A 25,246-nucleotide genomic window follows, 5' to 3' on the forward strand; every position below is an offset into this window, starting at 1 on the left:
TTATTTATTTTCATGCTTTGTGTATCTACCCACAAACATTTATTTAAAAAATTTAATCTTGCTTTATCCATTTCTATAAAGAAATACAATCTAAATTTAATTGTTGATTTTGAAATTCTCGTGACTCACTTGCTGCACAGATTTACATGAACCCTGGCAATACTTTTCTAGTTACTCTTTCTTGTTTTGTGGAGCTTGCTGATGCCTGCAATCTTCCAGAACATTTCTTGATGGCATTCTGAACAGTTCCATCTGCTTCAAACTTAGCTCTAATTCAAGTAAGTCATATAGATGGACCTGTTTGAAACTCCCTCCTAAACAGTCTTTGCACTTTGTTTTCAAACTTCCAGGAGCACTTTAGGATAAATTTTCTTTGTTCAAAGCTTGTCTTGTTCCATTCATTACTTCTAATAGGTTATAGCTGAATAAAAATGAAAATTGTCATTTGCTGTTAAAGTGTATATTGCAGAGTAGTATATTCTTAGTTATGATATATAACCAGTCAGAAAGTTATCATTGCTTTTGTGTCTACTGTTGCACTTAACATTACTGACAACTCATCAGACATGCTGATATCTTGTTTTTTTTCACCACCATGCTGACCAAGACTGTATATTTACCTCCAGCATTAAAGACGCTGTGTACTTCCAGCCAGCATATCCAGTGAGTTGTCTGCATTGCTAAGTGCAATAGTAAATATGAATATATAGTAATTTTCTGACTGGTTATATGTCATAACTAGGAATGTGCTACTCAGTGATATAAAGATATAACTGCTCCAATTCTCCTTTAGGGTGTTCTTTTTTCTCACTTATGGACAATTGACTGATAACATATGTATGTGTGTGTGTGTGTGTGTGTGTGTGTAATGCATGTATGTATGCTGCATGTATATATACTTTTAAATTATTGTTTAAGAATGTTATGTATTTCTACATATTTTCTAGACTATTGAGCGGGACAAAAAAGCCCGAGAAAAAAATCGAGCTGACAACCGATATCGATGTATAAAGGAGGAATTAAAAGCAAAATATGGTCTTATTGATGATCATAAGAAGAAGTTGAGAGAAAAAAAGAAAAGGTACGGAACCATTGCTTTTTTTTTTTCCAGAAATGTTTAAAATTGTTTGTATTTTATTCTACAATTAATTTTAATCATTAAATGTGGAATGTTTATATAACATTTATATAACATTTCTAACATGGCACAATAATATTTCTTTTAATTTGCTGTACAAATGAGAATATTTTTCCCCCTACAATATAAATGGAACAAATCAACGAACTATTATTGAACTCAAATTCCAAATTATAGTCAATCAAATTGATCAATTATTGGTCATCTAAACAACTCATGAGTAACCTGCAGCCTGCAGAACTTTCTGAATGGCACACCTAATGAAAAATTACCTTGAAATTTTTTTATTAGTATTCCCTACCTAATGGTGAACCATATTTCACATGACTCACTTCTCGAAAAAGACTGCCTATGTCTGATCTTAACCGAAGACAAGCAATCCTTGTCTTGTGGAAAATAAAATATTTTATCAGAGATAATAATGGTAGTCATTTTTAATTAGTCTTGGGTAGGTTCATATAATGCCAGTAACAACCACATCTTTAAATGCACCCAATGCTCAAAAATAGAACTTTTGAGTGGTCTCTTGACTGGTTAGAAATAGCAACTAAATATCCCTCAAATTGAAAAATGGTAAGGATAATACAGTCCTAAAGGATGGGAGTGTCACAACTTGGTGATGCTGGGCTTTGTATTTTTTTCATTGCTCCCATGGTTACCGAGATAATCTACTATAATGATACTCTTGTGTTTATGAATGAGAAAGGAAGGGGTGATAGATGAATAAGGAAGGAGGGGGTGAGCGTTTCAACTCTGTGTGAATATATATGTGTATATGTAAAAGGAAGGGGGTATGTGAGTGTGTGTGTGTGTGTGTGTGTGTGCATGTGTGTGTGTGTGTTTGTGTGTGTGTGCATGTGCATGCTCATTGGAAGTGGGATGGTTCATCTTTGTTTGCTTAGTATTTGGGTTTATTTTTTTGATTTGGTTGAATCTTGGTTGGTTTTTTTTTGTTGGTCAGTTATTTTTAGTGTTTTGACAGAAAAAAAGTCTTTCTAAAATTGTTTTTTTAATGTAAGCATGCCCAAACAAGTTGAATACTTACACAGAGCAGGTTTTACAGCCACATCATCCTAACTGACCGGGTGAAACTGGGCTTAGCTAGTATACATATATGAGCATTGTAGTTCACTTGAAGCAATGTAGCACACAAGTAGAAAGGAAGTAGAAGAAAGCAGTCGAAGAAATGTCTAGTATATCAATTCATGTATATAAAGAATAAAGTTAACTAGGCAAGCCAATGTGGTTGCTTGACCTCTTAGAAATAGCATCTATTACACTGTAATTACACTGTACTTTCTTAAGAAAGCAGATAAAATTGGATTATGTAGCCCTAGATATATTGTATCTGATTGAAAGATGGTTATATGGTCATGACTGAAATCTGATTGTTAGTCTGCTTGATCAGAGCTGAGCTGTGATTAAACAGCAGTAGCCACAACAGTATATTTACCCAAACAAAATAATCGTCTCTTCTTCTACATCTTCATTTTCTTTCCTTTCCTTTCCTTTTCTTTTCTATCCATGCCTTCCTCAGTTTCTTCCCACCATTTATATTTTTCTTGCTTGTTGTAGACTAAAGGTTTTTGCCCAGAAATATGAAAGCATGAAAACTGACCGGAACAAGTATGTAACCCTCATCCAGAGTAGTACACAAAAGACCAGTGAACTGAGACAGAAGATAAAAATCATACAGAATGAAATGGAGATCCTCCGAACAGCAGTTGTGCTGAAAGACAAGTGAGTAGGAAACAGTTACTTTATGTGGCAGAGTTATTTAGATGATTGACTAGCTTCTTAATTATCTTCTATTATCTTTATTTTTAATACAGATTTCAGTCTTTGGAGAAGGTCATACTAATACACATTACTTACGGTTTATTTTTGTTGTTGGTTATACGATCAACTCTATTTTGTCTGGCACTTATTAATAGTTTTGTAAAGGGAGATAACTTATTCAGACTTGGATACCACTGAATATATCTTTTCAAGTGGTTTGGGTCTCACTCACTTCACACTGATACAAGCATATAGAAGAATTCTCTGCATGTAATTCACAATAAAAATGCATCTAATATATTTTGTAACAAGGTTGGTGAATGAACTGAGACAACACAGGGTAGAGAGTTTTACTGGACACAAGACAGCCTCAATGGTGCTAATGCTATAATATATACATACAATACACTCTCTGTAAAGGCTGGTAATAGGAAGGCACCTAGCCACAGAAACTTGATAAAAAATAGAATGTAAGAAGGAAAGATGGTTCTGTCTAGGAGAGCAGAAACTCCAAATAAGAGCTGACTCACACTGTGTCCATCTCTCCAACCCATTCTAGAATAGAAAAGGGTATATAAAATAATGATGATGGTAGTGGTGGTGGTGATGAGGAGAATGAGGATGAGGAGGAGACAAACTGAATTTTAAATTTACTTCAGCATATCATGAAAAATTGTTTTAGTTTTGTCATAAACAAATGGTTGAAACATGAAGCCTTTCATTACATTGCCATTTCAACCAAACACTCCTCATAGCAAAAAAAGACAGGTCTATTGACTAACTATTCTTATGTATAATCTATTGAGGGCCTACCATTTTTTTAATAATCAACTGAAACTATACATGTAATGAAATTACAGAAACAAAAATTAATGAAAGCTCTTGTGAAGAAAGGTCAAGGGAAATAAATCAAATTACTTTTAGTTGAATGTGGATGTGTAGTGAGACATTAGCCTGATTTGTGATATGCTCAATGAAAACGCCAGACTTGTTAGTTTTATTAGGCCTCTTTTGCAAAGCTTAGTCTAACACATACTCACCAGATTTTAGAATGAGTGAAAGGATAAATATTTTGAGAAACATAGTGTCATGGGAAAATTTTCTAGAGATGCCTTTTGCATTGAAAGCAATTAATCATCACCATCATTATCATTGTTTAACGTCTGTTTTCTGCACTGGCATGGGTTGGATCATTTGACAGGAGTTGACCAGACTCCAGAGGTCTGTTGTGGTATGGTTTCTATGGCTGGATGCCCTTCCTAATGCTGACCACTTTAAAGAATGTGCTGGGAGCATTTTATGTGCCACTGGCACAGGTGCATTTATGCAGCACCTGTATGAGTGCATTTTATGTGGCACCAGCACCTGTAAAGGACAAGCCTGTATGTATGGATGACAGTGATTTTTCTTAGCTTGATGCATGTTCGCAAGTACAACAAATCATCATAACTCCTGGTCCCTTGTCATTTCCTGAGTGAGGCTCATTAAGTGGTTTTTAAAGCATTTTCTTTAATATTCACAAATTTGAGAGACTTTTGTGATAAATAGTGTAATGCAAATGATAGGCATAAATTATTACACTTTACATGTGAATATGGGTTCTGTGATTAAGAAGTTTGCTTCCCAAACACATTGGTTTGGGGTTCAATCTCACTGTATCACATCTTGGGCAAGTGTTTTCCACTATAACCCGAGACTAACCAAAACCTTATGAGTGAATTTGGTCGAAACTGAAAGAAGCCTGCCGTTCATGTGTGTGCATGTGTGTGTGTTTCCATGTGTTTGATTACATCTACACTCTATGAAAGTCATAAGCTACATGTGGTGTTGTAGCCAATTCTCTTGTCAACAAATTTTCTACTCACATTGTGCCTTCAAAGTTGTGAGAAATAAGGGATGCCTTTCCTTGAAAAACAGGTAAGTGTTAGTGACAGAAAGAGCATCTGGTAGTAAAACAATACCTTAGTAATATATTCATATAATACTGCTGCATGGTAAAATAGACATCAAATGAATCAGTGTATAAAAGAGCTTTAATGTCCCTGTAGATAAATACATATTAACTGGAATTTGTTCTTGTTGCAGACAACTTCATAAAGAGCGACTAAAACACATGCAGAATGTCATGCTACGTGATGCCCTGCGTGAAGACATAGATAGACATCATCGGAAGGTAATTGACTTGGAAGAGCAATGTGAACAACAAAAAATAGAGATAAGGAAGTTTAATTACATGATTAACCAAACTGAAGAACATATGATCAAGCTGAGAAAGAGATATGAAAATGCCATTCAAGAACGTAACAAAAAGTATGTTGTTGTTGTTTTTGTATGATTGTTTTGTGATTGTTGTTGTGGTTGTAAATTTGATTATGTTTTTTGGCTTGTGTGTATCAGTTTTAGGTTATAGCTCCTTAGCATTCAGATTACTCTGTCAATGCTTATTTGTGGCAGTGTTGTTGCTGTAGTTGTGTGTGTGTGTGTGTTGTTGTTGTTCGTGGTGGTGGTGGTGGTGTTGGTGGTGGTGGTGTTGGTGGTGGTGGTGTTGGTGGTGGCAACAACGACGACGACGACGAGGAAGAGGAGGATTTTTGCTGTAGTCTTAGATGCTTTTGTTGTTCAGAATTTATTAGCATACGCAGTGTTTTATAGGTAAGTAATGAAGGCTAATAAATATTGGGAACATATTCCCTTTAAAGAGGAAATTAAGCAATAGCACAAAGATGATTGTCTGAAGCTTGTTTTTAACTTTATGATGCATACATTATCAATATGCAGTGAAAGAAATCTTTATTTATTGACGCTTTTCAGTTTATTTAAGAGTGATAAGTACGTTTGAAGTAACAGCATTCAATTTTATCAAATACACACACACATCATCAACACTGTTACAGTGTCAAAAACAGCCTGCTTATTATTTTTGTTTAATTACTCTTAGAATCATACCATCCTTGAATCTTATGAAAAGAAATCAGGTATCAAGAGGATATCTATAAGATATAATCCATGTAAAAATCTATCAATGTTTTATGAACTTCATGTTATTTCATTGCATGTCATTGAAATGTTTAATAGTATGATATGCTTTTATTGGTTCTAATCATTGAACTGCAGCCACGCTGGGGCACTACCTGTAAGCGTTTAATCACTCAGTTGGCTCCACTGCACAATATCTTTGTTGTGAAGTGAATTTCTTAATTACATAGCTGTGTTTCTGAATGAAACATGCCTATAGGTTCTACTTCACTATTTATTGCCTCTGATCCTTTAACCTTAAGCATTCACATTACTCTGTCAAATGTAATACTTATTTATTCACATCATTTTGAATCAATCATGCATTATTTCATAGCTTTAAGGTGATTGTTTATTTATAGAATGACATTGTAGGGTGGGTGTGAGAGGTTGGATCTATCTGATTTGAACATAAAACAGATAGAATATTTTGGGCCTGATATAGTCACTTTAAATGCTAAAGGGTTTAAACTCTTTTTATTATAAATATGTAATTCTCCTGTAAAGTTATTTCTCTTCTTGGTCTCACAATGAAGTGTTTTGAAACCCTGTATGTTTTTTACCAGTACAGATCATGTAATATGGGTATTTGTGGGTATTTTAAATATTTTGATGTGATCTTATGTTATTTTGAGGACTAACTTCACTTGATGAAAAGATGTCTCATTAAGGTCAGAATATCATATCATTTTTTTTTTTTTTTGTAGGGGTGAATGGTTAATTAAAATAAACTCAGAAGTATGTTTATTTTATGAAAAATTCAATGTCCAGAGTAAGTGAAAATATATTTTTTTAGTTGTTTTGATCAATTTCTTGCTTTTTCGTACATTACTTATACAGACACATACACATATGCATATATGTATATTATATGTGCTTATCTGCATGTGTGTATGGGTGTGTGTATGTGTTTGTGTGTGTGTGCATGTGTGTGTGTGTGCATGTGTGTGTGTGTGTCTGGATGTGTGTGTGTGTGTGTGTGTGTACATGAAATTGTTAATGTATCAAATACAATACTCTGCAGTATTATTTGTTCTGAGTGTGCCCCTTTGTTCAAATCACACAGAGTTTGACTATACCTTTCATCCTTTTGTATTCTTTCACTTACAAAGTATTGATCAACCCTTGGCTACAGGCAGATGACTATAAAGACATGCATACATTTATTAAGACATGGGCACTCCAAAATGTGTGTATATATGTGTGTGCATGCATGTGTATGTGTGCACATGCACACGTGTGCATGTGCATGTTTGTGTGTCCTATCATATAACAAAAAATATCATGTTTTTGTTATAATGTTGAAAGTAATATTCCTAAATATTAATTTCTAACATTGACACAAGGCCACAAATGACAGAAGAAATTCAATTAAATTAGACAATGTATATTATAGGCACATATTTTGTTTATAAAAGTGAGATTTAACTCAAAATGCAAAGGAATATATATAAATACTGCAAGCACTCTTTATTGGCTGTCTCTTTTGCTTGTAAAGTAGGTAGATATCTTGCCAGAAGTCAATTTTATTTATCTTTTTGGTTTATTGGAGAAGTTTTAATTTAATAGAATGAAATTTATCATATAAACTTGTTTTTTTTAATGTATATGTGTGTATGTAGGTATGTATGTATGTATGTACGTATGCATGTATATATGTTTTTCTTTGAGCTTTATTGAAGTTCTTCCTAAGAGAGTCCAAGCTGGTTGTGAACAAAGCAACAAGACTTTTTGAGTTAAAAGAGTTCCTGGTGTTTGTAAATATGTAATTGAGTTGGTGTGTTGGTTGAGCTGTCAATGCACACACCCAAGTGTATGCACATATTCATCTAAAGAATCTCAGATGGAGAATCTATGGAATGACTTACGTATCTATGGAATGACTTACATTTGCTCACTAAAAACAAATCACTTGTGCCGGCTTTTCAGCAAAAATGCTGAATGCTTGTACATCATTTTCGATAGGGGAGTCCATCATCATTGTGGCAAGCTGGCAGAATCGTTAGCACACCGGATGAAATGCTTAATGGTATTTCGTCTGCCTCTACATTCTGTGTTCAAATTCTGTCGAGGTCGACTTTGCCTTTCATCCTTTCAGGGTCAATAAATTAAGTACCAGTCAAGTACTGAGGTTGATGTAATTGACTATCCCTCTCCCCACAAATTCCAGGCCTTGTGCCTATAGTAGAAAGGATTATTATTATTTTTATTATTATTATTATTATTGAGTGAGAGAGCAGTGCATGCCATCAAAGTGACACTGGGGTAAAATATACAAAGCCCAATATACCCATCATGACTACCCGTCTGATAAGGGTACACCAGGCACATGCATCACAACCATATGTGCATGACATGGTGATCTCATATCAAGATAAACAGCGCATGACCTCGCAGGTGGGGTCCAGTTAGAATTTTTTTCAGGCCGAGTAGCCCATCCCGCTCAAAAGGTCCCTGAATAAGGTTTGTTTAAGGATGTTGAGCAAAACACCCATGTTTCCAAAGGTGAATTATTCAAACCCCAAAGAACTCCTCTCAACACATGGCTATGATGCTCCCCCACTACTTCTGCTCGTGATCAGAGATGCACTTATCGTCAGCCACCAAGGGACATGCTCAACTGGTTAAGGTCAAACAACTGACAAGCAAATCTGTGGTATTAAGCAGAATATTTGCTGTAGCCCATCTTTTATACCAAGACAAAACAACGTACATGATAACACTTCCAATCAATTATTATTATTATTATTATTATTATTATTATTATTATTAGTAGTAGTAGTAGTAGTAGTAGTAGTAGTAGTAGTAGCAGTAGTAGAAGAAGAAGAAGATTAAAATGATTACACTTCTTTATTATCCTTGCCCCATGATGGACTAATGAGGAGCTTCTATATGGTCTTCAAGTTTGCTAGGCATAGCAGCTAAATCTCCCTCCTCTCAAACACTACTGTCTGTAAAAAGGATGGGCATGTTGCTTAAAAGAATTTTTTGTCCTTGAGCTATTAGGTCTTAATAAATGAGAAAGCATAGACACAGCTGTAACACCTTTGATTAGAGAGTTGCTCAATCAAAGCAGGTCTTGGTTAAACGAGAACAACTACATTGCCTGTTCCTCAACAATTGATGTGTGTTCATTTACAACAAATCAAAATATTTCTTTTAATATATCTGAAATTTTCTGAAAATCAAAGAAAATAAAATTCAACTAACTCAGAATATTTTTTATTATTTTGATATTTTAATGTTCACCAATTTCATTTCTCTAAATTTTATTTTTTTTTAAATTTCAATTTAGATGACATGATTACAAAAGGAAATTCAGAGCTTGAAAATTTTGAACAAGAATTGAAAATAATGCATCTCGAAAAGAGTTCATTGTTAAGAGAGATCAATGTCTTAGACAGGCAGCTTCCCGAAAGGAAACCTCTGCTAGAAAAACTCAGAAATGCTAAACTTGATGTAAACAAAATTTCGGATTATTAATGAAAGAATTTTTTTTGGTTATATCAGTCAAGCAATTAATCTTACTGATAAATCATTTAAGTAATCATTTAATCAATTCCTTAATCATTAATTTATCTCCTTCAATTGCTTAATTTTTTCCATAATCATCAGAGCAATAGAGAAAATTGTTTGGCCTCTTCCTACCGAAAAATAAAAAGTGTTTTCATCATCATCATCATCATCGTTGTTTAAAGTCCACTTTCCATGCTAGCATGGGTTGGACGATTTGACTGAGGACTGGTGAAACCAGATAGCTACACCAGGCTCCAATCTGATTTGGCAGAGTTTCTACAGCTGGATGCCCTTCCTAACGCCAACCACTCTGAGAGTGTAGTGGTTGCTTTTACGTGCCACCGGCGCGAAGGCCAGTCAGGCGGTACTGGCAACGATGTGGCTGGGCCTATACAAGGTAATAAATACAAAGTAACAAAATCATTCTGCATGCTGTACATTGCTGGCTTGTGCATTTATGTTAAATAGCTGTTGTCATGATCAAGATTAACTGAGCTCATCTTAATCCATTATGAAGATCATCACCACCATTTTTCTTTGACTGAGAAGAATAGGTAATTTTCTTCTGTCCGATGCCTTTAGAAAAAGAGGTAGTATGGTGGACAAGCTTGAAAGGACTAATGACAGACATTTTCCTCTAAAGTCCTCATCAACTCGATCAATAAGTTAATGGTAGAGAGGGAGATGCTTCAAGTGAATTTGTTGGAAGTGTGAGTATGACCTAAGTAAAGGGGTCTATTCTCAGCATGTGCCAAGAGAATAAAAACCTGGGGGAGGATATTTGCATTAAAGATAAAGTAGGATCTCTGTAGTTCCCTGTCCTTCTAATGGGATGTTTCATTATTTCTTTTCATAATGTTTTTACATGTTAGTTTTCTCATATTTGATCCTATGTAAACCTGCAGTTCTTTCTGTAATTTGTCATTGTAAAGTCCTCTCAGCAACTTCCTTGTGCAAGGAAAGAAACAGCTCTTCATCCTTTTGGAGTTGATAAATTAAGTACCAGTGAAACACTGGAGTTGATATAATCGACTAGTCCCCTCCCACAAAATTTCAGGACTTATGCCTTCAGTAGAAAGGATTATTATTATTATTATTATTATTATTATTATTATTATTATTAGTAGTAGTAGTAGTAGTAGTAGTAGTAGTAGTAGTAGTAGTAGCAGCAGCAGCAGCAGTAAGGTGATGATCTGAGCAAAATGTTTAGCAGCATTTTGTCCATCTTCATATTCTGAATTCAAATTCTGCTGCAGTTGACTTTGCCTTTCATCCTTTCAGGGTCGATAAAATAAGTACCAGTTGAATACTGGGATTGATGAATTCGACTAGACCCATCCATCAAAATTTCAGGCCTTGTGCCTTTTGTAGAAAGGATTATTATTATTATTATTATTATTATCATTATTAAGATGTTGAGCTGGCAGAATCGTTAGCACGCTGGATGAAATGCTTAGCAGTATTTTGCCTGTCACTACATTCTGAGTTCAAGTTCTGTCTAGGTGATTTTTTCCCTTTCATCCTTTCAGGGTCAATGAAATAAGTGGATCACTGGGGTTGACGTAATTGATTTGCCCCTCCCCCAAAATTTCAGGCCCTTGTGCCTATAGTTGAAAAGATTATTATTATTATTAGTATTATTATTATTATTATTATTATTATTATTATTATTATTATTATTATTGTGTGGTGAACTGGCACAATCCTTAGAACACTGGACAAAATGCTTAGTGGCATTTCTTCTATCTTTATGTTCTGAGTTCAAATACCTCTGAGGCTGATTTTGTCTTTCATCTTTTCAAGGTTAAGTACCAGTTGACCACAGGTGTCAATGTTATTGACTTGCTTCCTACCCCAAAATTTCAGGCCTTGTGTCTATAGTAGAAAAGATTGTTGTTTTGTTGTCTTTGTTCTTCTTATTATTATTATCATGATCATTATTGGTATTGCTATTATTACTTTCAGTTTAGTGAATGGGAAATTAAATGTAAGAAAATGGCAAAGAGCGTTGTGGAGAGAGACAATGAGAAATATCTGCGTTTCCTTGATGGAGATGATCCTTCTCCTCTTGAATTGTCACAGAAAATTGAAAAGGTAGGTTGACAACAGATTTTGACTTTTAAAAATTATCTTCTCTCACACACAAACTTTATTGACACATGTTGCTCTGAAATTAATGGATACAAATGATATTTAATCTTTGATGTGAGTGTCTAGGGGTAACCCTTTGCAGTAGTCTCCTCTAAACACCTCACTTATAGATATAATAAATATCAGAATAAGAGCATATTCTTTTGATGTATAATGTAAACAAGATCCACCTCAACTAATGACTTGCCTTCCTATGTAGTGCATGTGGTACTATATGTGTATAAAGGTTTGTTGAATTTGTTTTTGTGCTTGTTGCTATAGCCAACCAAATACTTGAAAGGAATTCATAGGTCAAGCAAACTTAGGATGCCAAATTTAATTGAACTTTATGTCTTAGTTAACTTCATACAAATTATGGGTATGTGGGTATTTTGAATAGGTATGTGAGTATTTTGAATGGGTATGTGGGTATTTTGAAAATACCTCATGGAATGACAACTGTGCCTTGCATAGTTACAGGTTAACCCTTTGACAAGGTATAGCTCCCATCCAGCCACCCTGTCAGGGATATATCGATGTTATGGAACTGCAGCTTGGTGGATTATGAAGAGGTAGCAGAAGAGCTCAACTGAGCCAATGGTGCTTCTTACAATAATGCTGAGCAGAGTAATCTTTGAATTTCAATGGTCAGAATCACCAAGTTCTATCAACAGATTCATATGGGCAGCTAATGAAAAATTCACTATGATTCAAGCTCCCAATTGAAATTCATAATAATGGAAATGGATGGTGACAGAGTCATGGGGATCTGCAAAAGCAGTGTAAAAAAGAGAATACAAATCATTCAAATCTTTTGAAAGATGTCCTTTGGTTATTCACAAATACAAAGATTAAATCCTCTCAAAAGTTTATTATTATCCACCATTCCTGTATTTATTTGCAAAGAGTCTATCTTCAGACATTTGTAAAAGAAAAGACAAGTAAATGTTCCACCAAAGTTAGAAATGAAAATGGAATTAACAGCAAATTTTTCAAAGGTGCAGGCATGGTTGTGTGGTAAGAAGCTTGCTTTCCAACCACGTGGTTTCAGGTTCAGTCCCACTATATGACACCTTGTGCAAGTGTCTTTTACTATAGCCTCAGGCTGACCAAAGCCTTGTGAGTGGACTTGGTAGATGGAAACTGAAAGAAGCCCATTGTATATATGTGTGTGTATTCGTGTGTCTTTGTATCTGTGTTTGTCCCCATAAGTAAGCAGGTATTAGTGTGTTTAGGTCCCCATAAGTTAGCAGTTTGGCAAAAGAGATAAATAGAATAAGTACTAGGTTTAAAATAAAAAATAAGTACTGGGGTTGATTCATTTGACTAAAAATTCTCCAAGGTGGTGCCCCAATATGGCTGAAATCAAATGATTCATCATCATCATCATCGTTTAACGTCTGTTTTCTATGCTGGCATGGGTTGGACAGTTTGACTGAGGTTTGGAGAGCCAGTGGCTGCACCAGGCCCCAGTCTGATCTATTTAGTTACTTAGTGTTTATTTTCTTACTCATTGTTTTGTTTGTCTAGCTGGAAGTCCGATTGTCTAATATGGAGAAACAGCTGATGGAAAAAGAGCTCCTGATAAATCAAGTGACTCATCTTCTGGAAAGAACTAAACAGAAGGCTGATACAGGAAAAGATGATACATTGAAGCTTGCTAAAAGTGTATGTTTAAAAAATAATTATCTGTAATGAATTTACAGTTGTGCTTTGTTCTTTACCCTTTGTAATTATATTATAGGATATATTCATATGTACAATATGTTTAGTTCAACATTAGACCAAGCATTTAAAATATGATTTTCAACTACATATTTTTAAAGTCTTTCTCTCTCCAACATCACCCAAATACTACAATTTCATTCAATCTTTCCAAATTTCCATATCAACAACAACAACAACAAAAACAGATTCTATTTAAAATAAAGAATATTAGCTTTATATTTGTCAGTGCCATAGTCTTTTTAAGATCCTCCTTGTCAAGTCGGCGTTAGAATGACTGAGATAGGTTAGTGGAAATAATGTTTAATGCGAAATGTTTGGAGTTTCCCAGCTATGCAGTTCTGAAGATGAATAAACAACCAAACAATCAAATGATTTCTGTAGAATGAGACACTGTGATGGTGAGGTGACTATTTGTCAAGGATTTACTTTACACATTTACTTTTTGAATACTTAACCCAATTTGTCTAAACTGAATAAAATGTTAATACCTTGTATTTTAGAAATGCAGTGGAATCATAGGTGGAGAGCTAAAGTGAGTTCTCTGCAGTATTTAATTTCATCTGCTCATGAGTTCAATCTTATTCAGGGAACCTTTGCTGTTTAGCCATCAGTGGTTGTTAAAATTTGTATGGACTATTCTTCTCCTCTTCACATTTAAGTCTTTGTTCCAATGTGAGAAATGAGATATTTTATATTTTAGATTAATGAGATGCAGCGCAAGATTAAAGAAACCACTCGCAAAATGATGTCTCTGACTGCTGAGCTGTCCATGAACCAAGCAAATGCAATGATGTTAAATCATGAACTGAAACAAGAAGAAGACTTAATAGGACAGTGTTATGCCCGAATGGCACAAGGAGAAGCACCATCTGAGGCAATAGAACAGGAATGGTTGAAAAAGAAAAATGAGGAACAACAGCAAAAGAATAGATTACTAGAAAAGCAATGGGTGAGTTGTGGTTATATATATTGGTTTAAAAATGAAAGTAATGAAAGCTGGATTTGATCTAAAATAAGTTAGTAGTTTGGAATCAGTCCAACAGTAAGAAATCGTAGTGGTCCTTGTAATGGGATAAATAGAAACTTAGTTTCTAAGCAATACAACCAGGTTGTATAAAAATGGCATTGAGTCTTTTCAAAATGATTGGTAATGAGCCAGTCCTACTGGAACAACAAGTAAGGTTTTAGTGAGACTTGAAAAAAACTAGGTACTGTTTCAAATTTCTGGCAACTTCTTACTTTCAAACTTCTTTTTTTTTTTTAATCTCATGTGGGAGTTATCAAAAGCCAGTTAATGTTCATTTTGTTTTGCTACTGGTCCAAAAATATATTTTCACACATGTTTTCTACATCTTTTAATTGTGGTCGTTGAATCAAACGATTGGATTTGTGTATAAAAGTGTTTTGGGAATATTACAAAAGACATCATTGTAGAAATGAAACATTGAATGTCTACTCTTAGTTTAGTCCTAATGTTTATGATAATCTAGAGCAACCAATGTAGAGGTGCAATGGCCCAGTGGTTGGGGCAGTGGACTCGTGGTTGTAGGATCGTGGTTGCGATTCCCAGACTGGGTGTTGTGAGTGTTTATTGAGCGAAAACAACAAAAGCTCCACGAGGCTCCAGCAGTGGGTGGTGATGAACTCTGCTGTACTCTTTCACCACAACTTTCTCTCACTATTTCTTCCTGTTTCTGTACCTGTATTTCAAAGGGCCAGCCTTGTCACACTCTGTGTTATGCCAAATCTCCCTGCGAACTACGTTAAGGGTACACGTGTCTGTGGAGTGCTCAGCCACTTGCACGTTAATTTCATGAGCAGGCTGTTCTGCTGACCAGATTAACTGGAATCCTTGTCATCGTAACAGACGGAGTGCCATGAGAGCAACCAACAGAGTACTTGTTGAATTGTTACCTCATTGCTAAGTTTAACCATTTAGCATTTAAAATAGCCATATCAGGCCCTAATATTTTACCCGTTTTATGTTTGAACCAGCTAGATCTGACCTCTCATACCTGTCTTACATTGTTATTCTAAAAATAAAGAATCTCATCATCAAAATATTGAAGCTCCATCAGGAAAAGCAAATTTACTGTGGTATTTGTCTGTGATGTAATAATACTAAGTATGATACACAGATGGTTATTTTAAACTAATACTGCTTCTGTTACACATAACTGATATATGTGTGCATATATATGTATGTATAGCTTAGGAGAAGAATATATGAACATAGGTAAAAGGTAGAAAGTGTAAGTGAAAAAGTATAAGAAAAAAGATATATTTATATATATATATATATATATACACACACACACACACACACACGCAAAAAATATATATACATAAAATACATCTACATCTGAATGTTTACATGAATACATATATGTAAATACTTATTCATACATATAAAATACACATACATATGTGAAAACATATACACAAACATACATGTATATGTACACACACATCTAAATATACAAACACATGCAAAGCAACATACAAATATACATAAATACATTCATCAACATCATCATCTTCATTTAACATCTGCTTTTCATGCTGCCATGGGTTGGACGGTTTGACTGACTGGCAAGCCAGCAGGCTGCACCAGGCACCAATCTGATCTGGCAAGGTTTCTACAGTTGGATGCCCTTCCTAAACCACTCCAAAAGTGTAGTGGGTGCTTTTTACATGCTACTGGCACGGAAGCCAGTCAGGCAGCACTGGCATCAACCACACTTGAATGATACTTTTAACATGCCACCGGCACGGAAGCCAGTCAGGCGGTACTGGCATTGACCATGCTCGAATGGTGCTTTTTTTTTTATTTGTGGCATTATATATTACTTGTTTATTTATTTAGTTGGTCGTCTATAGCTCTTATTGTAATCTTTAATTGTAATTTCAACTTTTGAATACCTAATTTTGCAATCCTATTATTCCTTTTAATTATTTGAAATTCCTATTTCTGCATATATTCTGTTCATTTTTACTTGCTTTTACATATAGTTTTTCTTTTTTTTTTTTTATATAATTATTAATTATTGTTTATTCCACTGTTAAGGTACACCTCCATGAGCGGCCAACCTACACCATTTTTTAAAAATCAGTTATTCAATCAAATTCAGTTGCTTATTCATTGAACTGTAGTGGCTGTATTGTATATTATCTCTGTCACACTCTAACCTTTCACCATCTGACACAAGATCACCTCCTCCAATGCTCCTTCTCCTCTCAAAAGATCATTGTCTTGCAAGTTACTTGGTGACCCTGCTATGTAAAAAGCATTCAGTCCACACTGAAAAGTGGTCGGTTAATTTTATCTGAATTGATGGGTAGCATTATCCCACAAGCACAATTAGCATTTCTAGTTAGTGATTTGTGCTGGTCTGTTTCCACTGGATGTTTCTGTGAACTGGTTTTTTTCTTATTTACAGTAGAATTTATTACTGTCAAGGTTTTGTTTAAACAATAACATTCTTAACATTATCATTTAACGTCAACGATTATATGAATTTATTTCAGTTGGAGGAAGAAGAAGTACACCTCAGAAAAGTTGGAAGTACTTTAACAACTGCAGAACAAAGACCAAATGCCTATATGCCAGATATTGGCTGTGATCTTCCTGTTCCAAGGCCTTATGGCAAACATGCACCATTTAAACCACAAGAACCTGGTTCAAATATGCGATACATTCGTAAACCAAACCCAGTACTTATTGATATCTAAACAAACATTTAATTTTGAAATGTCTCTACAGTCACTATATATATTACTTTATCAAATAGTATATATGTACACTATATATTGAATGAAATCATAGAATTCTATTCTTGAAATGAACAAGAACAAGAAGGATTATATTATTAAAGCTTTAAAAGTATCTCATTAAATCATTAAATATTAAAAATAGTGAGTGTGTATTATTGCAAATTTATAGTGGATGGAAGCAGTTTTGGGACTATTTGACTTCAATGACAATTCTCTCTACATAAACTACAACATTTTGGGAGCCATTTTGTGGTGGCTTGCTTTGTTAGAAATAATAGCCAAATATCTCTCAAATCACACTCCATGACTATAAAAAGAAAGAAGGGAGGGCACATTGAATTTGTTGTCCTAGATACACCATTCCTGTGCACATACATTTTAACAAAGCATGCAAAAGTTGACATACACATATCACCTATGTGAATATGTATATACATGTCTATGTACACTCTATACATATTTTTTTTGTGATATCAGTCCATCAGTTTCTTGGACATGCACATTCATATAAGCAGAATAATTGGTTACCTTTGTTCCTGCACCTGAAGAAATGTAATACTTGCTACGTTGTATTATCATTTCCAGAAATATAGCTCATAAAGGCTGAAGTCAGGTAAAATCAAATGAAGAAAAAAAAAATAAAACAAAACTATAAAGTACAAGGGAAAGAAAATATAGGGCTAGAGGATGTTTTGAGCTGTAGAAATAAGGCAAAAATATTTCAAAGAGGTTTACATCAGGGTTTATCAATTACTCAGTGTTAGAGACTTTGCTTCACAGGTAGACCTAAAAATAATGCATGGGTAGAAAGTTATAAGGACTTAGCTCATCTCCATTATAGTATGGGTGATGGGTATATTCCCAAAGGATCTCGACGTATTCAGTCTTTTCCAGCAAAGTCAATGTTCAAATGTAGGACTCCTAGAACAATTATTTAACTACATGTCACTTGGGCAATAGGTTTAATGATCCTAAGACAGCTCTAGAATGTTCTGAAGTAATAAAGATGAGTTTGCATATAGCATCATAGTTTATACATCTTTTGGTGGAGTTAGGAAACATGGAGAGTGAGGTGACATTGAAGTTGGCTTGAACTATTGGAACTCTCCAAAGATGCCTCTTTATTCCTCTAAGGAATTCTTAAGCCCTAGTGTCAGATCCAATTGGTTTACAGAAAGATAGGTATATATAGCAATGTTGTTACACCAATGTAGGACTATCCCCATGTTGTACTTCTTAGTATATTATTTAACATCCACCAACTTATAAAATTCTCAAGAATGCCTTCTGGATATAAAAACAAGTAGTGAAGGGAATCCTAATATACTAAATATAGTGAGCCTAGAAAATTTTTATTAATTAAAATTGCACTTGTACTTGTTGGGTGAAAAAAGAAAAAGAAAGTCATTATCTTAATTCATTCTAGTCATAGAATATAAGGGAGACAAGTCCTGAAATTAAATTAAATATAGAATGTAGTGCAGTAAAACTTCAAGATATGTTTTAATGTTATTAGATATCATCAGTGAAACATTAACTATTATTGCAGGTCTTAGTTTGATTTGAAAGGTAACTTACCAAGTGTGGCAATTTTTATTTCTATGAAAATTAAGTCAAGTTGGCTCTGTTTGGCTGAACGGTGAAAGCTTCATGAAATTAGGTAAATTTTTCTAACTTGCATGGCTAAAAAAAAAAAAAAAATTTCAAATATATTGCTATGTTTACATGAAATTTAACCTGGTGGTGATGCTTTCTAATGGTGAGTCTTTATGTCCACATAGAGTAGGCTCAAGATAATTTCAGACAATGATGTTCCATTTATATGATTTCATTGAGGCTCTTAAGTCAGCAATATTAGCTCAGTACTAGATGTACCCATGACCCATTGGGTCACAACCACTCTAAGTTGAAAATGTCAATGTGTGGCAGCAAAGGAAAAGACACTATTTTGAACTTCATTCAATAAAATTCTTAAATAATATAGTTCTCCTGCCTTTGGTGTGACAACATAAACACAACCAAGTGTTTCTTCTTTGAAAATGTTCAAATGGCCTTCAATTTTTTTTCCTCACTTTCTTCTTTGCCATTCTCTGTTACTACTGTTCCAAGTGAAATACATGGGTATTTCAGCATAAAGTAATGTATTTTGCAAAGTCATCATTGATGCACAATGAAAAGAATTCAGTCAATGTTGTTCTCATATATCGTTCATTGACAGCCATATATATCCTCATTATTTCTGAACAACATTCTTTGTTCATCTGGTAGATGAATTTGCAGTATCAATATTGCAGTTGCTCTTTCATGAACTGAAAATCCTAAAATAGATGCAACTGCTTTGGATGGTTCATTAGATATTGATTAATTTCATTATCATTGTTTATTTGAACTGCAGCTTGGTCATTTCCTTTCAATGGGTACTTGATGACATACTAAACTGACCCCGCTGCGACAACAATTTCAATGTTGCAGTGGCATTTGAATGTTCTTAAAAGAGTTTCATTATAAGGTACAACCCATTTGTTGTTTGTTTTTCTATTTTTATGAGATTCAACTCCTACTATAACTAATCTTTGCCTATAAAGAGATAGTCTATCTGTCTGTTTTTCTGCCTTTTGATTAACGTGATAAAGATTAATATTTTATTTCAAATAGTAATCTTCCTCTTTAAGAAAAAAAATGTCAAGTATCCGTAATTCAAAAAGTATCTCAAAAATATAGGGAAAATTTCTATCTTTCTGTCCATGGTACTCTGAAAGTAGTATAAATGATTAAAGTGGGAAATGACTATTTTATTTGTAATCTTAATCAAAGGGTAAGAAAACAGACAGAATAAGGCAGCAAGCTGGTAGATTGAGAGAATTGTTAGTACATTGGGTAAAATGCTTAGTGGCATTTCATCTGTCTTTATGTTCTGAATTCAAATTCTGTTATGGTTGACTTTGTATTTCAACTTTTTGGGGATCGATAAAATAAATGCCAGTTGAAAACTGGGGTCAATGTAATTAACTTACCTCTGCCCTAAAATTGCTAGCCTTGTGTCAAAATTTGAAACTAGTATTAGCGCAATATTCATTTTATAAATGCTTTAATTTTTATAATTTAATTCAATTTGCCTTTAACCACAAATCACAATCTGCAATCAACTTTAACTTTTATCCTTCTGGGGTTGATAAATAAATTATTCTCTCTCTCTCTCTCTCTCATGAGGAACCACTGTCAGTGTCACTTTTCTCCAAGAAAGGGAAAAAGGCTGAGAGAGTGGCTAGCAATCTCTTCTTATATTGTATGCTTCAAAAATCATTCCCACCAAAATAAAAGAAACAAATATGTTAGGCATGAATAATATTAAGTAGCTTTAAGAACATCATAATGGCTGAGAAACAGAACAATAAAGATGGTAATTTAGATAATATAATGATTCTTCAAGTGACCTTTTCCCGCAAAGAAAGATTGAGAAGCAAGAACTGAAACTACTTTCTAGAATATTCTTCAAGAATCCAGACTGAATTTAGATTCAGAATAATGTCTCTAACCACCTTAGTTCATTGACTAATATTATCAATGAGGAAAATCAGTATAATGGTGAGAGCTAACTTTGCACGAGAAGGAAATGTCAACAACTTAGAAATACAAATGTCTCAAGAAAATTTCTACCAGTTTTGAATAATGTACACAAATATTTTTGTGCTTTACAAAATTAATTCAGTAATGTTTGTAAGAACTCTTTGTTTCAATTATCTCAAAATTAATGATAAACTTACTATCATTGCTTCCTTCTTCAGCTGCATCAGAAAAGCTGTGTTCTTTGGCATATTTTAGAAAGAGAGTGCCTAGCCTAATGGTTAGGGTCTTACACTCATGAACACAAAATTGAAGTTTTAGTTCCTGGACTGAGTGGTGCATCGTGTCCTTGAGCTAAACATTTCATCTCACATTGCTTTGCAATCACTTTGACCCCTGACTTGTGGTACACTATGCACCTGTTCAGACAATATCACTTTGGTAGAGGAAGTGAGCTAATCTACAGCACATACATTTGATCACTATAAACAAATCTAGAGACCGATTGTAAGCACACCTTTGCAGTGAGACGGTGAAGGATGCAGCTGACCGCAATGGGGTGCAGGTCTTCATTGGGTTTGGTGAACCTGAATAATTTTGCACCGAAGAATAGTGGGCAGATATAAGGGAGAATATTTGCTGAAGAGAACTGGTTCACAAACTGAGCCAAATTCTCCCAAGAGCTCAAGTCTGGCATCACCTGCCAATAAGGAGATACCATCCTTGAGGTGTTGAGGCCGAAAGCCATCAATTCCCGCACCTGAACCAGCAGGGTTTATTTCTTTCGTTGTTCGAAAAAAAAGTTCGTTTTCTATGTTTTTGTTTTTCATGTTGTTCACGTTTTTTTTTAACGTCCTGTACCCATATATATGCCTGTGAATATATATATATATATATATATAATACAGAATGGGACAAGGACGCAAAACATCCAGACAGTTAGGTGATACACGAAAGGGACAAAACATACGGATAGACGATACAAAGAAAACACGGACAGGTCATTCGGAGTTTTCTCTCTTCAGTCGAAATCCCCAAGGAAAAACTAAGCGAAGAGCATTAGATTCCTTGGAAGAAAGCAGCGAATGTATAAAAAAAAACAAGGACGGAAAAAAAACGAACAATGTTACACAAATACAATAAAGATAATAATACAGGACATAACAACAGATGTCTTTCGACTCTCTCTCTCTCTCTATATATATATATAAACACTTATTTCCAATTTGATAACATACTATCGTCAGTAATGTGGAATTGCGATGGGAACGAAAGCAGCCCCTGTTCTTGCGAACCCAATAATGAGTTATTTTGAATAACCCATTATTCAAAATGTGAGGTATTCAACACTATTGTGCAAAATGTTCCTTTACTAACTACAGATCCAAAAATGAACGATATCCTGAAAACGCACAAACTAATCAAATGTAAAGAGCAACACAAATCGCTAAAGAGACTACTAACAAATGCGAAGCTTTACAAAACAGCCACGAGACCAACGGTTAAAAAATGTGGACGCCCAAACTGTGGAACCTGCCCCAACTTACTCGAAGGCTCGTATTTCCTTTTCAAACAAGGACAGAGGTTCACAATTAAAATTAGTTTCACTTGTGACTCTGAGAACCTAATTTATGTAATAACCTGCTCGGGTTGCGGACACAACTATATTGGACAGATGAGTATGACCTTGAGACGGAGAACCACTCTAGATAAAAAGCAAATCCGTTTCCCGCAATACAGGCAAATTCCTCTCAGTGAACATATAGAAAAATGTGCAGATAACATAAAACCAAATTTCACAAAGTCTTCCCCTTCTACCAGTGCAAAGACACAATTTCTCCACAAGAACGTTTGAATAAAGAAATTTTTTTCATTGAAAAATACAGAACACGTCTTAATATGCACGCATAACCAACTTTTATGTTTTTACATATTTCAATTCACGATTACATCACTGTACATAAATTCCCTCACTAAACAAGTTTTTCGAAACCTTTTATTTTTGTGTACATATATATATTCCCCCCTCCTTACCGAAAGCTGAACAGTTATCTCCCTTACCCACAGCAATAACAATAGCAATAACCAATTACCTCCCCTTATTTTTCTACTTGTGAAGTAATTCATTCGTAAATATCATCACACACAACATGGACAAAAATTTCTTAAAAAAATATATATTCAAATAAGTAAACGTTAATATCATGAAAATCGAAAGCGAAACCAGTCGATATATCAAAAATTATATTAGAACTATGTAAAGTGTGTATATTTTTCTTTTTTAATTTCTTATATATATATATATATATATATATATATATATAAAATTTGGGATTTGCAGACTGAAAGAAAAGAAAGATGATCACGTGAGGACAAGAAAGATGGACAATGGTCACGTATGAGCAACGAGAGAGAGAGAGAGAGAGTAAAGGAGAAAAAGGGAGAGAGTGAGAGAGAGGTAGAAAACTGTGAAGGAGAGAAAAAAGAATTAGAGAAAGGATGAGAGAGGATATATATATATATATATATATATATAAGCTTACATAATTTTTTATGTTTTCCGTGAATTTATCACGGGTCCAGCTAGTTATTATATATATATGTAGGATCTTGCAGGTATGAAGTGGATTCGATCCACCATAGCCAAATTTAAATTAACAGTCCAACAGAAATTTTCTCACGTTGGAACAATGGTTTTTCTCTGACAGCAGTTTCACATTTGCCAGATTGCCTTTAGCTAGGCCGAAATAATGTCTTCACCACTTGACCCTTATAACCTCTTCTACTTCACCAAAAGCTAGAATAGAGATATCACAGTACCACCAACGAAACCCATTGTTCTCAACGATATGTCTATCCTTCTGGATAATTATAAAAGCAAGAACCCCTAAGCAAAAACCAAGTAGTCATTTGGTGACAACTCAATTAGTTAGGGAACGGACTGCTAGAATCATGATCACAAGGAAGGCAGCTACTAAAGACAATGGTCAGCGAGAGAAATTAAATTTACTGTCAGTAACTGTGAGACAACATCCCACAACCCTACAACTCTCACTAGCTCTAATTCTGTTCTCTTACAACATCATTTTCTCGCTAACTGTGGATTACTGCTAACAGCGTGTACACAAAATTATACGAAAAAATTCTACCACATCTTTCTTTCACATGTTCTCGGATGTTATAACCTGCGCGTCGAGGTGGGGTATTTTTCAACGTAACGGTAAATAAATATTTTCTTAAAATTTCATGCATTGTTCATCTTTCACATCCTACAACATGCCGTTATAACAACAAATTTTTATCGTTACAACTGCTGACTCCGACATTTCATATTATTGTTTACTAATTAATATCACCCGTTACATATATATATGTGTAGTGAAACCACCTCTCTCACGGTTATATATTTACAAATGCGAACGTAGCAGGAAACAGCTCTTTCCCGCCTTGCTGTGTCATCACCTGACTGACTTTTATTTTCGCGGCATTTGCCTCCAGTCCGTTCGCGCCAGGACGCAAACCGACCAACCGTAGCCACTAATAAGGTTACGTGAAAGAGGGTTTTTCTAATGCTTTCGGGAGCCTATCTATATCTATAAATAGCCTAAATTATCCGCGTCAATTCGTCGCGGCTACAGATCTTCTAAGATCTGGTCGTAGACCACACAGCACCAACCAACCAGCCAGTTCCAGCGACGACATCAACAGCATCGTTCAATTACGTACTACAAGCATCGTCGCCAACGTCAACATGATTTCTCCACGTACACAAGCAACCGCAGCTTCTCTTCTCAATCCTGTTTGTGTGAATCGCCTCACCACGAAATTAACAGCCAGAACTCAACCTGCGAAGAACATCTGTATCAAGAATCCGGCCCGGCATCGAAGCCTCAACTGCACGACAAGTGACTTAGCTCTGCCTCAAGCCTTAACCTCTTATATACAGACCTACAAATCTACTGTGTACCTTAACAGAACTGGTATATTCTTATCCGTGTTACTGACTCTGTTCTATCCTCTGTATCTCTTGCATTCACATACATATATTTGTATACACACTCTTCTGTTTACATGACGGCCTGTCTTATATTGTGTTTTATTATGTCGCATTCACACACACACAGACATACAGTTTAATGCCCCAATAAATCTTACTGTTATTCATCTTTATCAGTTGTGTTTCTATCTTTTCCTTACTGGCACTCCTTCGCATTTCACATGCGAATTCTCAATGTTATAGTATTATAACAATATATCATATATTTTTGTGTCGACCGTGCGACGCGTTAAAAAGGGGCCTGTTTTCCATTCGTCACCATTTCTCCTTTGGTTCGCACGGTCATTCTACATATATATATATTATATTTATATATATATATATATATATATATATATATATATATATATATATATATATATATATATATATATATATATATATAAAGGCGGTGCTCGAGCATGACCGCAGTCAAATGACTGAAACAAATAAAAGAGTAAAAGAATATATATATATATTATAGCCTCAGGCCGACAAAAGCCTTGTGAGTGGATTTCGTACACAGAAACTGAAAGAAGACTGTCGTATATGTGTATATTTGTGTG

The 25,246-nt window shown here is 34.7% G+C and overlaps 1 protein-coding gene across 4 annotated transcripts in view; it reads left to right on the forward strand.

Moving 5' to 3' along the window:
- Positions 1-17,219, forward strand: part of LOC106871403 (coiled-coil domain-containing protein 146) — a 53,764-nt gene extending 36,545 nt beyond the window's left edge. For all 4 annotated transcript variants that reach the window (XM_089361292.1, XM_089361287.1, XM_089361284.1 and 1 more), the window contains 9 exons: positions 948-1,081; positions 2,714-2,878; positions 5,003-5,227; positions 6,640-6,704; positions 9,228-9,391; positions 11,414-11,542; positions 13,109-13,246; positions 14,007-14,255; positions 16,835-17,219. In XM_089361292.1, the coding sequence (XP_089217418.1) occupies positions 948-1,081; positions 2,714-2,878; positions 5,003-5,227; positions 6,640-6,704; positions 9,228-9,391; positions 11,414-11,542; positions 13,109-13,246; positions 14,007-14,255; positions 16,835-17,038 (1,473 nt within the window). In that variant the 3' untranslated portion in view covers positions 17,039-17,219. The remainder of the gene's footprint in view (positions 1-947; positions 1,082-2,713; positions 2,879-5,002; positions 5,228-6,639; positions 6,705-9,227; positions 9,392-11,413; positions 11,543-13,108; positions 13,247-14,006; positions 14,256-16,834) is intronic.
- The last annotated feature ends 8,027 nt before the right edge of the window (positions 17,220-25,246 follow it).

This window comes from Octopus bimaculoides, chromosome 1, assembly GCF_046866305.1.
Source record: "Octopus bimaculoides isolate indiv1 chromosome 1, ASM4686630v1, whole genome shotgun sequence".
NCBI classification, from domain to species: Eukaryota; Metazoa; Mollusca; class Cephalopoda; order Octopoda; family Octopodidae; genus Octopus; species Octopus bimaculoides.